This window comes from Acinonyx jubatus, chromosome E1 (assembly GCF_027475565.1).
Source record: "Acinonyx jubatus isolate Ajub_Pintada_27869175 chromosome E1, VMU_Ajub_asm_v1.0, whole genome shotgun sequence".
NCBI classification, from domain to species: domain Eukaryota; kingdom Metazoa; phylum Chordata; class Mammalia; order Carnivora; family Felidae; genus Acinonyx; species Acinonyx jubatus.
Genome location: NC_069397.1, coordinates 2814884 through 2828438, shown reverse-complemented (window position 1 = coordinate 2828438; position 13555 = coordinate 2814884). Strand labels below are relative to the sequence as shown.

The following is a 13555-nucleotide window of genomic DNA, read 5'->3' as shown; positions in this document are numbered from 1 at the left end:
AATTATGCGCACAGAGCCCGCCTCATTATACTTTACATGTCTTTGTTGTACTTGTTTTGAGGGTCTCCTAACGAGTGTCACCTCAAAGGAGAGAAGCAGATGGGATCACTGTATTTTGCCTGTCCCTCCTGCGGTGGCGGAGGTTTGAAAATATTTTCAGAATTTTGAAATGGTGCAACGATTAAAGAGTCTCCCCTACACATCCGAGAGCTGAGAAACCAGTGTGGGTCATATTCGATCATCAGCCAATATTTTTGGAGTAAAAAAAAATCAAGAGACTTTGCTGAATCTCAGTCTTTATACAGATAATTCCTCTGAAAAATCTAAATGATGGCATTTTATTGTTTTATGAGTTTTGGTGACCACATTGTCTCCATTAGGAGGATAAGGCTGTACTACCCTCGAAAGAAGTGGTTTTGTATGAAAATGTCATTACATAGTTTCAATACATAGGAAGTGAACATTTAGGAACATCAATCTGAAAAATATTTCTTCTTTTTATAAAGCAATTTAATGTCTCAATAATAATATTATATAAGACCCAGAAGGAAAACTTAGAAAGGGTTATCATTTAAAACTTTTTATTTTAAAATAATTTGATTTACTGAAAAGTTGCGAAAATAATACAGACAGGGGTGGATGGCTGGCTTAGTCGGTAGAGCATGTGACTCTTGATCTCGGAGCTGTGAATTCAAGCCCCAGGTTAGGTGTAGAGCTTACTTAAAAAAAATAAATTAAAAGATAAAAAAAATACATATATAATAAGAGAATTCTCATGTGCCTTCAAGACCAGGCTTTATCATTGCCTCTCTATCTCTACAGACACGCGTATATATATTTTTTGAATCATTTGATGGTAAATTGCAGACATAATTCTCCTTTACCACTAAAACTGCATGTATTTGCTAACCAGGGCATTCTCTTCCATAAAGGCAGTAGAATTTATCAAAAACCAGGAAATTAACACCGATAATACTGATATCTAAACTGGAAGCCTTATTCAAATTTGCCAATGGTTCCACTAATGTCCTTCACAATAAAAGAAAATGGTTGTTTTTTGTTTTCCAGTCCAAGATCCATTAGGATCACACATTTTATTTCTCATGTCAAATGTGTCACATCTCTTTAGTCTCCCTAAATCTGGAAGAGCTCTTCAGTCTTTGTCTTTCGTGACTTTGAAGAAACACCTTTTCACTATCTCTTTGAGTTCTGATTTTACCTATTGGTTTAGAAAAAGGAAATCTATTTATTTTGGTGGGGTCCTCAAATAGATGTGTTTCCTCTCAATTTTGAGCACATTTCCTAAAACAAAGTTTAAGGATAAAGGACTTTTTTTTTTCCAAAGGGTTTTTGCTTGCTCTATTATTCTAGAGTTTCCTCTTTAAAAATGTTATTTACAGCATTGGATTACCGTGGGGGGCTTGTTTGCTGTCCCTCTGGATCTCTCTGATTAGAATAGAAACTCCAGGAAGGTAGAGACTTGGGTCTTGTTTGTCCAGAACAAGAGCCCAGCACATGCTAGCTGGTCAATGAATATTTGTCGAATGAATGAAGAAAACAGAAATGTCCCTTGGGCTTGGGTGTTTCGCTTAGACCGGCCTAAAAACACTCAGATGGAGAGTAGGGAGAGAGAGGATCTGGTCATCGGCCCAGGGGGAGGTCCCGGGGATGCTGTGACCTGAGGGTGAGCAGCGAGTGGGCTAGAACTTTCTGTTCTGCAAGGATCCCAGTTGAGGGCCCAAGGTCAGTGAGGTCGGTGATAGCAAGAGGTACTTGGGAATGTAGCTAGGCAAAGTCCGGTGCCCATATCTCAAAGAGATCAGAAAATCCGTCCGCTCCTCGCTTCCATGCCCTTCCCCAAAAGCGCCCCTCATCCACGTAAAGAGAACGGGCCACTTTCCGCTCTCTGCGATGCTCTCACTAAACTGGGGCTGGGCGGGGAGGGGAGAAGAAGAGCATCAGGGAAGGTTCCGATCCGGGGTCCTCGGACAACCAGGGGCTCGGCGGCCATCTAATAAGTGACGGCGGGACAACGCGGGGACATCCGCGTCTGCACGTTTCTTTCCCACGTGCCCAAGGCAGCGGGGGCTAAAGGGATGCGGAGGAGGGAGAAAGAGACCCTGCCTTAGGCCTGACGGGGACAGCGGGCTGCAGCGAGCACCTAGGTCGGAGGGACCTGCCGGGCTCGCAGCAGAGACCTAGTCGGGGAACTCGGAACCGCACCGCACCCCCGGCGGCAGAGCTCCGCCTCGCGTTTTCTGCGGCGGTGGCTGCCGCTCGAGACTTTACAGCCCTCGCGAGATTTTCCGAGATTCCCGCCGCAGCGCCGGCTTACGCGGTTGCTCAGGCAACCGGGCGGCGCCAGCGCGAGCGGGAAGGAGGCGCCCGTCGAATTTTTACGTGCTAGCCTGCGAGACTTGAGGAGACTTCAGGCGTGGTCATTCCTGAGCCCCACAGACCACGGCCTCTGCTCCAGTCGGTACTCCTGCCCCAGGGGGGCCATGGGCCGTATCTCGGGGCTCGTGCCCTCTCGCTTCCTGACGCTCCTGGCGCATCTGGTGGTCGTCATCACCTTGTTCTGGTCGCGGGTAAGACCCACGACCACCCTCCTCCCGTTCCCACCCCGTTCCCACCTTGGGGTGGTCCCAGCCCCACTACGCCCCTTCCCCAGGGCCTTACGCGGGCGTGTCTTCCCATCCCCCCTCGGACCCCAGGGCTGCCCCGCTGCGCTCCCTTCTTTCATTTTCTTCCTCTCCGCCCCGCTCCCCAGGACAGCAACATCCACGCCTGCCTGCCTCTCACGTTCACCCCCGAGGAGTACGAGAAGCAGGACATTCAGTGAGCACTTGGGGCAGGGTGGTCAGAATTCAGCACTGGTGGGGGTGGAAGGGTCTTTGAAGAAGTCCCCGAGGCCTGAGCCAACCCCCTTCGTGTCTGCAGGCTCGTGGCAGCGCTGTCCGTCACTCTGGGCCTCTTTGCAGTGGAGCTGGCCGGTTTCTTCTCAGGGGTTTCCATGTTCAACAGCACCCAGAGCCTCATCTGTATCCTTTTTGCCTGCGCGCCTTTTCCACACGGCCCATTTCCATCTGGACTCCCTTTCAGCCACCTAACCAGGCCTTTCTGGCACAATAGTGTGTGCTCTAGCGGGCAAACAGCACCTCCGGCTGATAGATCTTCTTAGGCAACGTGGAAAATTTAAGACGCCCTTCGATCCTTTGTTAAGTTCCCGCTGTGCACCAGGCGCTGGAGATCCCATCTGGGAGTAAAACTCTGTTTTCTAACTTGCGGAAGAGGCAGGTATGCGGACAGGACATCTGTAATTCAGTGTGATAAGCATTGTGCTACAGGAGTGTGTGAAGATATGACGCTCTATGGAAACTCAGAAGAGACGGAGAAATAAGGAAGATGGAGATCAGGGAAGCTTCTTGACCCTTGAATTGTAGACTGAGAGGGCCAGGGCGCTGGACAGTGATTCCAGCAGAGTGAATTAAGTCATTGAGAACATTCTTTTCTTTTCTTTTCTTTTCTTTTCTTTTCTTTTCTTTTCTTTTCTTTTCTTTTCTTTTCTTTTCTTTTCTTTTCTTTTTAATGTATTTATTTGAGAGAGTGCAAGAGAGGGAGAGAGAGAATCCCAAGCAGGCTCCGCACTGCCAGAGTGGAGCCCGATGCGGGGCTCGATCTCAAGAACAGTGAGATCATGACCTGAGCAGAAATAAAAAACTGGAAGTTTAACCTACCGAGCTGCCCAGGCACCTTGACGGTGTGCAATGGGGAACTTGCTTCTACCTGAAGGGGCCAGGCTGGCCCCCTAGATATGGGGTTGGGTAGCCTGGGGTCCCAGCTGTGCTGGCTCAGTTCTGGTCTCTACTCACATGGCTGTCCTAAAATTCAGAAGTCAGGGCTGCCGAAAACGCAGACGTGTGGCCTTGGGAATGTGGTAAGGGAGCAAGAGGTGAACCTGAGAGCAGATGCCTGCCCCACCAATGGCCTTTTCTGGCTCATCGCTAACTACTGAACCAAAGGCTTTCCTTGACTCTGGTGCATTCCCAAGCCATTGGGGCTCATTGTAGTGCATCTGTGGCCCTGTCCTTTTTCATATTCGAGCGTTGGGAGTGTACCACGTACTGGTACATTTTCGTCTTCTGCAGGTACGGTACCACCAATGTTTGGGAGTCGGGGAGGAAGGTTTACTCAATCTGAAGGCTTCCCCCACTCAGTCCTTTACTCCATGTATGAGATACCAGATCCACTCAACATCCTGCAGTCTTTTGAATTCCCCTTCTCCTACACTTTGGGGGTGGAGTCTCCAGTTTGGGGATTTGGGGATTTTTATTGGAAGGGGCCTTGAACCAACCACCCACTACTCTACTGTCCACAGTGCCCTCCCAGCTGTCACTGAAATGGCATTGTTCATCAGCGTCTTTGGACTGAAAAAGAAACCTTTCTGAGACCTTCGTGACGGGAACATAGGGATGATGGTTCGAGGAACACGGGACCACTCACCATTCCTGGACCGAGGAAGGCAGTCTCCAGCCCTCAAATTGCATTTGATGGAGGATGTCAGTGTAAGGGTAATTATCACTCGAGTCTGGGATTATCAGCGTTTTCTTTAGTGCTTGTAATAAAATATATCTTAGAGTAAGATCAAGACTTACGACAATTCTAGGGGAGAATTGGGGCGGCCAAACTGCTAGAGAAACGGAAGGCTGTTTTCCAACCTTGCAGACTGTAAGATAATACGTGTCGCTTTTATTTTGGTTATTACGGTAGACGTCTGACGGAAGGGGGCCGGTGGGCGGAGATATGTAAATAAGGTCCCCGCGATTTTGGTGCCAAGCTCGTGAGTGGAGCATTCTGGGAGGAATTAGGTTGTCTCTTTTTGGCAGTCAAATCGGGAAAGAAATATTGTTTAATTCTGCAAATAAACGAGCAACGGTAACGGAAGACCCTGAATAACATCGGGTTGCTCGGGCTAGCCCCTTAACTACTCACCCTAGCTGCAAGCGGGACCTTTTTCCCTGAGTAAGGAACGCACGTGTAATTTCTTTTATCGTCAGGTAGGATAATCCTTACCTGTTCCTCCTTGTGGAGGGCAGATTGGAACATGATGATTGGAGATCGCATGACTCGTGATTAACGTCTCTGCGTAATCAGGACTTGCAACACCCTGATTGCTCCTATCTGATTCTGTCTGACGATCCTCATCTTTGTTTTTATGGGAAGTGATAGATTGTGTCCTTTGGGTGTGAAATGGTGTAACTACCCGGGTTATGCTGCGTATAGCGGCTGGGGAGGGACGGTGACTGCTTGGAATCTTCCGGACGGTAGCTCGTATTTTGGGCTTCGTATTTTCCTGCTATGGGTTGCCGGTTTTCCGGAAACTTCCATCATCCGAGGACGGGTCTTGGCGTGTTTTTGAACGACACAATCTTAGTGGGGCGGCTCCTTAAGGGAGGGGTCGATTAGTGTTCCGCGAGGTTAGTTAATTGTTGCAAGGGAAGAACTGGTTGGTATCCAGGTTTCCGTGAAGTCGCTGTTAATACTTTATCAAACTTGGTGTCGCCAGTAGTTTATTATCAGACCGTCTATCCCACCGAGGCCAGAAGGGCCACCTGGGCGTAGCTTCCGCTGTTCCTCAGTGGTCTGATGAGTACCCCCCCCCCCCCTTCTGCCTGCCAGCACATGGCAAGAACACGTCCAAAAGGAGATTATTTGAACACGCTATTAGGCATTGGACAAACACTGCCAGAGTCTGAGGTGCCACCTTGTTTCAGATCAAGGGTCGTATTTACTAGGGAAGGTTCGGTGTATGTTGGGAAGGTCCTCTGTGCATTTTTTCAGTCCCAAATGGGGGAGCCCTGGCGATTCGAAATAAGCAGAAGGCATCCAAGGAGATGCTTTCTGGTGAGGCCCCTCAGGTGATGCCCCCCCCCCCCCCCTTTTCCCTTCTGGAGGATCGTCCCTTCTGGCAGCCCTTCATCCCGAGCACTCCTTCAATAAATACTTCTTGAGCATTTCCTATATGCAAAGCTCTGTAGGAAGTACTGACTGAGGGAAGAGTGTGAGTATGGTCCGTGCTCAGCCTCACGATGGAGCCATCGTGGCGCATGGAGATCGACCAGAAACAAGTTCCCCCTCCTCGCAGAGTACTTGCAGAGCAAATTGTGGTAAGAGCCGCAAAGGAGAATTACAGAGGCTACGGAGCAGGGGTTCGTTTGCCCAAGGTGGCAGGAGTATTGCTCCTATAGGAGCAGTTGGAGTTGAGGTCCTGGAGTGTGGCTGGGGAGTCACATCCCACTGCGGTCTGTGTGCTTCACCGATTTGTGAAAGCCGACCTTTTGTGTTTCAGAAACATTGTGGGCGAGTTGTGAAACAGCTCTTATCAGAAATGATACAAACAGTTAAATTGTATTTTAAAACAGAGGTCATAAATACTCAAAACTCATTACTTCCTGATTGTTTTTTCTTCTCTCTCTCTCTCTCTCTCTCTCTCTCTTTCTCTCTTTTTTACTTTGTAGGAGTTTATTTTATTCATTTTTTTTCAGTGTGGTTTACACACAATGTTACACTAGTTTCAGGTTCCTGATTATTTTCTACATGTTACTATTATGTGCTCTTGAGGTTATTTACATCTGTATCTGTATCGTGGGAGTGCTATATGATGATGTGCTCCTACTGTGTATCTCTTCCCAGCTCATGTGGAGACATCAAGTTGGTATTTTGAAACTGGCTCCGGCAGGAGTATTTACTCCACAGAGATTGGCAACTGCAGCATATGGGGCTTTGCTGATTACCTAGATTTAAGAAAATGTTGGGGGCGCCTGGGTGGCTCAGTCGGTTAAGCGTCGAACTTCAGCTCAGGTCATGATCTCTCGCTTCGCGGGTTGGAGACCCGCTTTGGGCTCTGCTGACAGCTCGGAGCTCGGAGCCTGCTTTGGATTCTGTGTCTCCCCCTCTCTCTACTCCTCCCCCGTTCCTGCTCTGTCTCTCAAAAATAAATAAACGTTAAATTTTTAAAAAAAATTTAAAAAAAGATGACGGAGACAATGTTAATAATGCAGGTTACACATAAAACTGCCATGTCTGTAACTGTTACATTGCAAATAGCACCGAAAATAGAGGAAATATTCTCCCAGAATTTGAAAACTGTTAACAGATTCAGTGAAGAGGTCAGTCCAGTCCCTGAGGAACCAGTGAAAGTGCAACATATCTTCACTGCTTCATTTTGTGTCATTCCAAAATGTGAATACAAATATCGACCAACATTCATTTTGGAATTACACTGGTAGGGTATAATTCCACTTAGGAAGTCATGGATACAAGAGTGGAATTTACAGTAAAGAATATTGTATATTTCATTATTATTTGTAAATTCTGTTGCACATCCTTTGTGTCAGTAAGATTGATAATAAACTTATGTACATGTATAAATACGTACTGCTTTTGGAGAGTTGGCTGTTAAATATTTATCAGCGATTCCCACCCCTCTCATCCCAAAAAACTGCCCATCGCGGATCCCTGTTTCTAAATCCAGAGGGCACTCCTCAGCCTTCGGCTTGGCCGCTTTTCGCCACATAATATGTTGACCACTACTCTTTTGAAAGGTTTTCTTTCTTGGCCTCTGAAAAATAGTTCTCTTGGTTTACCTCCCACTATTCTGGCTGCTTCTTCTCAGGCTCATCTAATTTTTTTTTTTTTTAATTTATTTTTGAGAGAGAGACAGACAGTGCGAGCAGGGGAGGGGCAGAGAGAGAGGGAGACAGAATCGGAAGCAGGTTCCAGGCTCTGAGCTGTCAGCGCAGAGCCCGCCGTGGGGCTCGAACTCACAGACTGTGAGATCGTGACCTGAGCCGAAGTCGGACGCTTAACGGACTGAGCCCCCCCCCCCCCCGCCGAGGCACCCCTCAGGCTCATCTAATATTGATTGTGTGCCTACAACGGGTCAGTCACGGGGGAGATGCCACTGGGTCACTTCCCCCAGTTGCCCTTATGTGTTGCTGATCATTGCTCCTTGGATACCTGTAGCTGCCTCGTCTTCAGACACCATGTAGATGCTGCTGTTTTCCAAGTGTTGGCTCTCTTATGTGAGCCCCAGTCCAGGGCAAAGACTGTGGGAACGAGCCGTGGGGTCAGTCCGGGTTCAAAGTGCATCCGGCCTCCTTCGTGGCTGTGTGATTGGCAACGGGTCACTTAACCTCTCTGTGCCTCGGTTCCTTCACCCACACTCCAGAAACAGGTACTGCAAGCACTTTAACCATCTGTCTCTTAGTCAACACCAGAGGCTTTGCCAATTAGCATCCGCAATAGGTTTTTCATTTTATTGTGTAATCAGTGGCTTGTCAATCAGGATAAGCCAGTCCCACAAGACGAATACTGCTTGATTCTGCTTACACGAGGTACCAAGGGTAGTCAGACACATAGAGACTTAAAGTAGAACGGGGGGTTCCAGGGGCTGAACAAAAGGGGGTGAGCTGTTCGGCGGTAGAGAGTTTGTTTTGCAAGATGAAAAATTGGAGTTCCGGAGATCGGTTGTAGAACAATATAAATGTACTAACACTACTGAATTGTGCACTTTGAAAATGAGCAAAGGCGGAAGGGTGTCTGGGGTGCTCAGTGGGTTACGCCTCCGACTCCTGCTTTCGGCTCAGGTCGTGGTCTCACAGATTGGTTCGTGGGATCGAGTCTTGCATAGGGGTCTGGGCTGACGGTGTGGAGCCTGCTTGGGATTCTCTCCGCTGCTCTCCTGCTCGCTTGCACACACACACTCTCTCTCTAAATAAGTTAATTAATCAAACCTTCAAAAATGTTTACTAAAACAAAACTTGACATTTTAAACCTTTTTTCTTGACTAATTTTAGACCTACAGAAAAGTTGCAAAATAATACAGATTTCCTGTATGCCCTTCACCCAGGTCCTCCAAATGTTAACATCTTGCAAAGTCAGGTCACGATCATGGAAACCAGAAGGTTAGTGCTGATGCCGAACTATTACCTGATCTACAGATCTTACTTGAATTTTACTAGCTTTCTCCCTAATGCCCTTTTTCCAATTCAGGCTCTAATCCAGGATTTCACATCGCATTTAGTTGTCATTCTCAGGCTTTTCCAACCACTTTTTTTTTTCTCCTTCCTTTCACTATCTTGACACATTTGGAAAGTCCTGGTGAGTGGTTGTGTAGAATGTCCCTCCATCTGGATTTGTCTGGTGTTTCTCATAATTAGATGGGGGGGTATGCATTGGAGTGAGGGAGAGGCCTGGGTGGCTCAGTCGGCTAAGTGTCTGATTCTTTTTATTTAAAAAAAATTTTTTTTATATTTATTTATTTTTGAGAGACAGAGTGAGACAAAGTGAGACTGGGGGAGGGGCAGAGAGAGAGGGAGACACAGGATTGGAAACAGGCTCCAGGCTCTGAGCTGTCAGCACAGAGCCTGACGCGGGGCTCAAACCCACAGACTGTGAGATCATGACCTGAGCCAAAGTCGGACGCTCAACTGACTGAGCCACCCAGGCGCCCCTCTTTTTATTTTTGAGAGAGACAGAGAGATAGAGCGTGAGCTGGTTAGGGGCAGAGACAGAGGGAGACACAGAATCTGAGGCAGGCTCCAGGCTCTTGAGCTGTCAGCACAGAGCCACAGTTCGATATGGGGCTCGAACTCACGAAATGTGAGATCGTGACCTGAGCCGAAGTTGGACACTTAACCGACTGAGCCACCCAGGCCCCAAGTGTCTGGTTCTTGATTTCGGCTCAGGTCATGATCTTATGGTTCGTGAGATTGCGACCCCCGAGATCTTGGGATTCTCTCTCTCTGCCCCACCTCTGCCGTACTCTCTCTCTCTCAAAAATAAATCAACTTAAAAAAAAATAGTTTGGAGTGAGGAGGACATTTCTGAGTATGAAAACAAAACACAGAAGTCCTAAAAGAAAACCCATAACTAACTAGAATTTAAATAACATTTTGAAAAAAAGAAAAAGAAAAGAAAACCCCGATACATTTTATGTATTAAAAATGTAAAAAGTATGCATGGTAAAAAACCATAAGCAAAAGATAAATGACAATCTAAGGAAAATGTAATTCACATTGCAGAGAAAGGGCTCATTTTGATACATAAAAATCTACAAGTCTATAAGCAATACACCAACAACCCAATAAAAAAAGGCACAGTAAGGGGCACCTGGGTGGCTCAGTTGGTTAAGTGTCCAACTTTGGACCAGGTCATGATCTCACAGTTTGTGGGTTTAAGCCCCGTGTCAGGCTCTGTGCTGACAGCTTGCTCAGAGCCTGGAGCCTGCTCCAGATTCTGTCTCCCTTTCTCTCTGGCCCTTCCCTGCTCATACTCTTGTCTCTGTCTCTCTCAAAAAAACATTAAGAGGGGCGCCTGGGTGGCTCAGTCGGTTAAGCGGCCGACTTCAGCTCAGGTCATGATCTCTCGGTCCCTGAGTTCGAGCCCCGCGTCGGGCTCTGTGCTGACCACTCAGAGACTGGAGCCTGTTTCAGATTCTGTGTCTCCCTCTCTCTGACGCCCCCCCCCCCACCCCATTCATGCTCTGTCTCTCCCTGTCTCAAAAATAAATAAAACGTTAAAAAAAATTAAGAAAAAAATTAAAAAAGAAAAAGGCACAGTAAAATTGTATGGACATTTCACAGGAAAGGAAATCTAAAGAACTCTCAAATATATGAAAAGATGCCTAAGCTCATTGACCATAAGAGAAATAAATGCAGATGGTGTTTGACTTGTACTGGTAACACCGGAAAAGTCTCATTGAGAGTTGGAGAGGGTATGGGTGGAAGTAAACAGGCCTCACCTGCTCGTGGGTGGGAGTAAACCACCCACAGAGCGCAATTTGGCAATATCCACGCAAATCAAAAGCAATCAAAACAAATGCTCCTCCTCTCTGACCCAGGATTTTCACTGCTGGGAGGTAGTCCTGCATATGGGTGAGATGGGAACGTGCCGGTTATTCCTTACGGCTTTGCTGGAGTCGCAAACGTGTGACCGTCAACGGGAGACCGATCGAGTCGCGTAACAGCGTAACCCTGGGCAGCCGGGAAAGAAACAATCTCCAAGATTGTGACAAAGGGACTTTGTGGAATGGCTCCTGTCGTTTGCTTCCATTTGTGTAAAAAGTGGGAAAGCACAGACCAGCCCGTGGGAAAACCATCTCTGGAAGGAGCCAAGGTACCTGGGAAGACTGGTGCTGAGGGCAGAAGCCAGGTGCCTGGGGGACTGGGCGGGAGGGGGACTTTCTCCGTGTGCTCTTTTGAACTCTGGGAATTCTGAAGCACATGCCTTTCAAAAGACAAACCGTAACATTCCTGAAGGATGTGAGCCTGCGGTTGCCGGTGCCCCCCATCTGGAAATGAAGCCAAGTCGGAGTCCCGCAAAGCTAGAAACAGAGACAGCAGATTCCCCGATGATGTCACGGGAGTGCCTGGTTCCTGGTATTTCCAGGTGGGTTTCAGTACGTGAGCCCTCAGATTCTCCTTTTTGGTTTAAATCGGTTTGAGCTGTGTTGGCGCCTGTCTCGATGGTTACGTGCATCAAAGACTGCGATGGGTTTTGGGTTTTGTTTCGTTTCGTTTTCCCGCTTTATTGAGGTAAAACCGACAAACACACTGTGTTTTAATGATCTTTCTTGTGCCTCATCGTAGCTCCTGGTGTCAGCACAGTGCCTGGCATCGGAGAATGAAGGAGCCCTCGTTTCACGGATGAGGAACACGGGGCCCCAGGAGAAAGCCATTTGCCTCACGCAAATATGGAGAGCTGGGGCTAGATAGGTCCCAAGTTTCCTGGCTGTCAGGCCAAATCAGTCACTCGATTCAACAAGTCTTCATTGAATATCTCCCACCTGCCAGGCTCCGGACATGGCATGTGAGACGGAAGGAAATAAGGATGATGTGGCCCCTTGCCAACCACACATACAGTCTGGATCCCCCTTCCCCCCAACAGAGGAACTTGTTAACCCCAGTGAGCCTCTAAGGAATTGAGGGTTGCAGAGTCCGGATGTGCGACCAGGAGGCCTCCCAGGCTCCCAGTCCCAGAAGACTGGGATCTGCCTGCGTCTCGTCTTCCCCACACCAGGCTCTGGCATATGGCGTCCCCACCACCCAAGCCCACGCTGCTCTGTTTCCCAGAGGCAGAAGGCCCGGGCCTGTCCTGCTGCGGTGACAGGAGCCAGCTCCCTGGCCACACTGGTCACAGATGATCGGAGCTTCATCAGCTCAAACAGGGCTGTCCTCACAGGAACAGTGGGCACACAGGCCCTGCCCAAACCCATTCTCCCCAAACAGGAGCCTAGGCGTTCACCGTTAACGGTCCATTTGCCTGCTGTGCTGTGTGTTTGTCTTTTAAAACACTCCTCACTGAAACTGTAGTTCACCATCATTCATTCATTATTCATTGGCCTGCCTTGTTTCTGGCACTGTGCTTGGGACTCATGCAGGGAGAATAGATTAAAAAGGTACCACTTTGTGTATATATATTGTTTTATACACACACACAAAAACTTTTTAAAACAGGTATCATTCTGTATGTGCGGGGGGGGGGGGGGAGTTGATTCATTAATTTAAAAAGACTCCATCGAGGCATTTCTCTGAGCCTAGTTTTCCCCTAATGTAAAATCAAGACAATACCAACCTCATAGGGTTGTCGTGAGAGTCAGTTCATCATGGCAAGTATATAGAACAGCATTCCTAAGAGCACTGTTATAATAGCAAAAAAAGAAAAGAAAAAAAGAAACAACCTAAAAAGCTGGTCCTTGAAGGATTAAAGTGTGGTAAGTTTTCTGGATAATCTGGGAGATTGGCCATGAACATTTGTCTTCCCTCCCTTCCAAATCTGAATTAAATAACGAAAGAAGTCAAGGTGGATAAATCTACAAGGACCAAGAGACCCGAGACAGCTGTGGACATGAGATTTCAACAAGGCGCTCAAGGCTACATAGTGGCTGAAGGGTGATGGCAGACCACGCAAGGACAAGGGCAGAGGGAGTCAGGGCATGGCGTCTGAAGGTCCTGGAGGTCACCAGGTCCCCCGGTCAAGGCCTGGCTGAACATGGGGGGGGGGGGGGTGGCCGAGGGCCTGTTTTCAGAATGTTGGGACTCTTGGTGCTCTGTCACCTGTCAGAAGACCTGAGTCGCACACATCACCCCTCCGCATCCTGATTTTCAGGGAGGCTTTGGATGTGGGGACAACAGGTGCAGCAGACAGGAGGCTTGAGACTACAAACAGGAGCCCCCAGCCATTCCAGATCCTGCTCCCTCCAATACACAGCGAGGGCAGGGATGGAACATCCAGGGTATGCTTCTCCCAAAAAACTGAACAGCCCCAGAGAAATCCTGCCATCTATCAACACTGGGGAGCCCCTTTGAAAAGTTTTCCACTGTCCTGCAGGAAAGCCAGTGGTCAGTGAATGCCCGCCCTACACACACACACACACACACAGCTTCCAATCAGCTTCTTGGTGCCTCCCTATAAAGGCAGGAACCAGCAGACATTTGAGATAGGCCTGCGAAATGAGAAAAACAATCCTCCCATTTTTTAAAAAAAACAAAAG

The 13555-nt window shown here is 48.0% G+C and overlaps 1 protein-coding gene and 1 non-coding gene across 7 annotated transcripts; both read left to right on the top strand.

Moving 5' to 3' along the window:
* Nucleotides 1–2360: 2360 nt before the first annotated feature.
* TMEM107 (transmembrane protein 107) lies at nucleotides 2361–12373 on the top strand. 6 transcript variants are annotated; one of them, XR_008294440.1, is made up of 8 exons: nucleotides 2361–2588; nucleotides 2771–2838; nucleotides 2941–3041; nucleotides 4052–4148; nucleotides 4379–4571; nucleotides 10904–11178; nucleotides 11322–11451; nucleotides 11652–12373. XR_008294440.1 is itself a non-coding variant. In XM_015069484.3 (5 exons), the coding sequence occupies exons 1-5, from the start codon at nucleotides 2502–2504 to the stop codon at nucleotides 4446–4448; spliced, it is 423 nt and encodes a 140-aa protein (XP_014924970.1). In that variant the 5' UTR covers nucleotides 2361–2501; the 3' UTR covers nucleotides 4449–5211. The 6 variants fall into 6 exon arrangements, 1 of the variants encoding a protein (XP_014924970.1); XR_008294441.1 differs by having other exon boundaries at nucleotides 11300–11451; XR_003416689.2 differs by having other exon boundaries at nucleotides 10904–11451; nucleotides 11856–12373.
* Nucleotides 5051–5186, top strand: LOC113596016 (U8 small nucleolar RNA). The gene has a single exon (XR_003416721.1). It is a non-coding gene; the product is annotated as a U8 small nucleolar RNA (small nucleolar RNA).
* Nucleotides 12374–13555: the final 1182 nt, after the last annotated feature.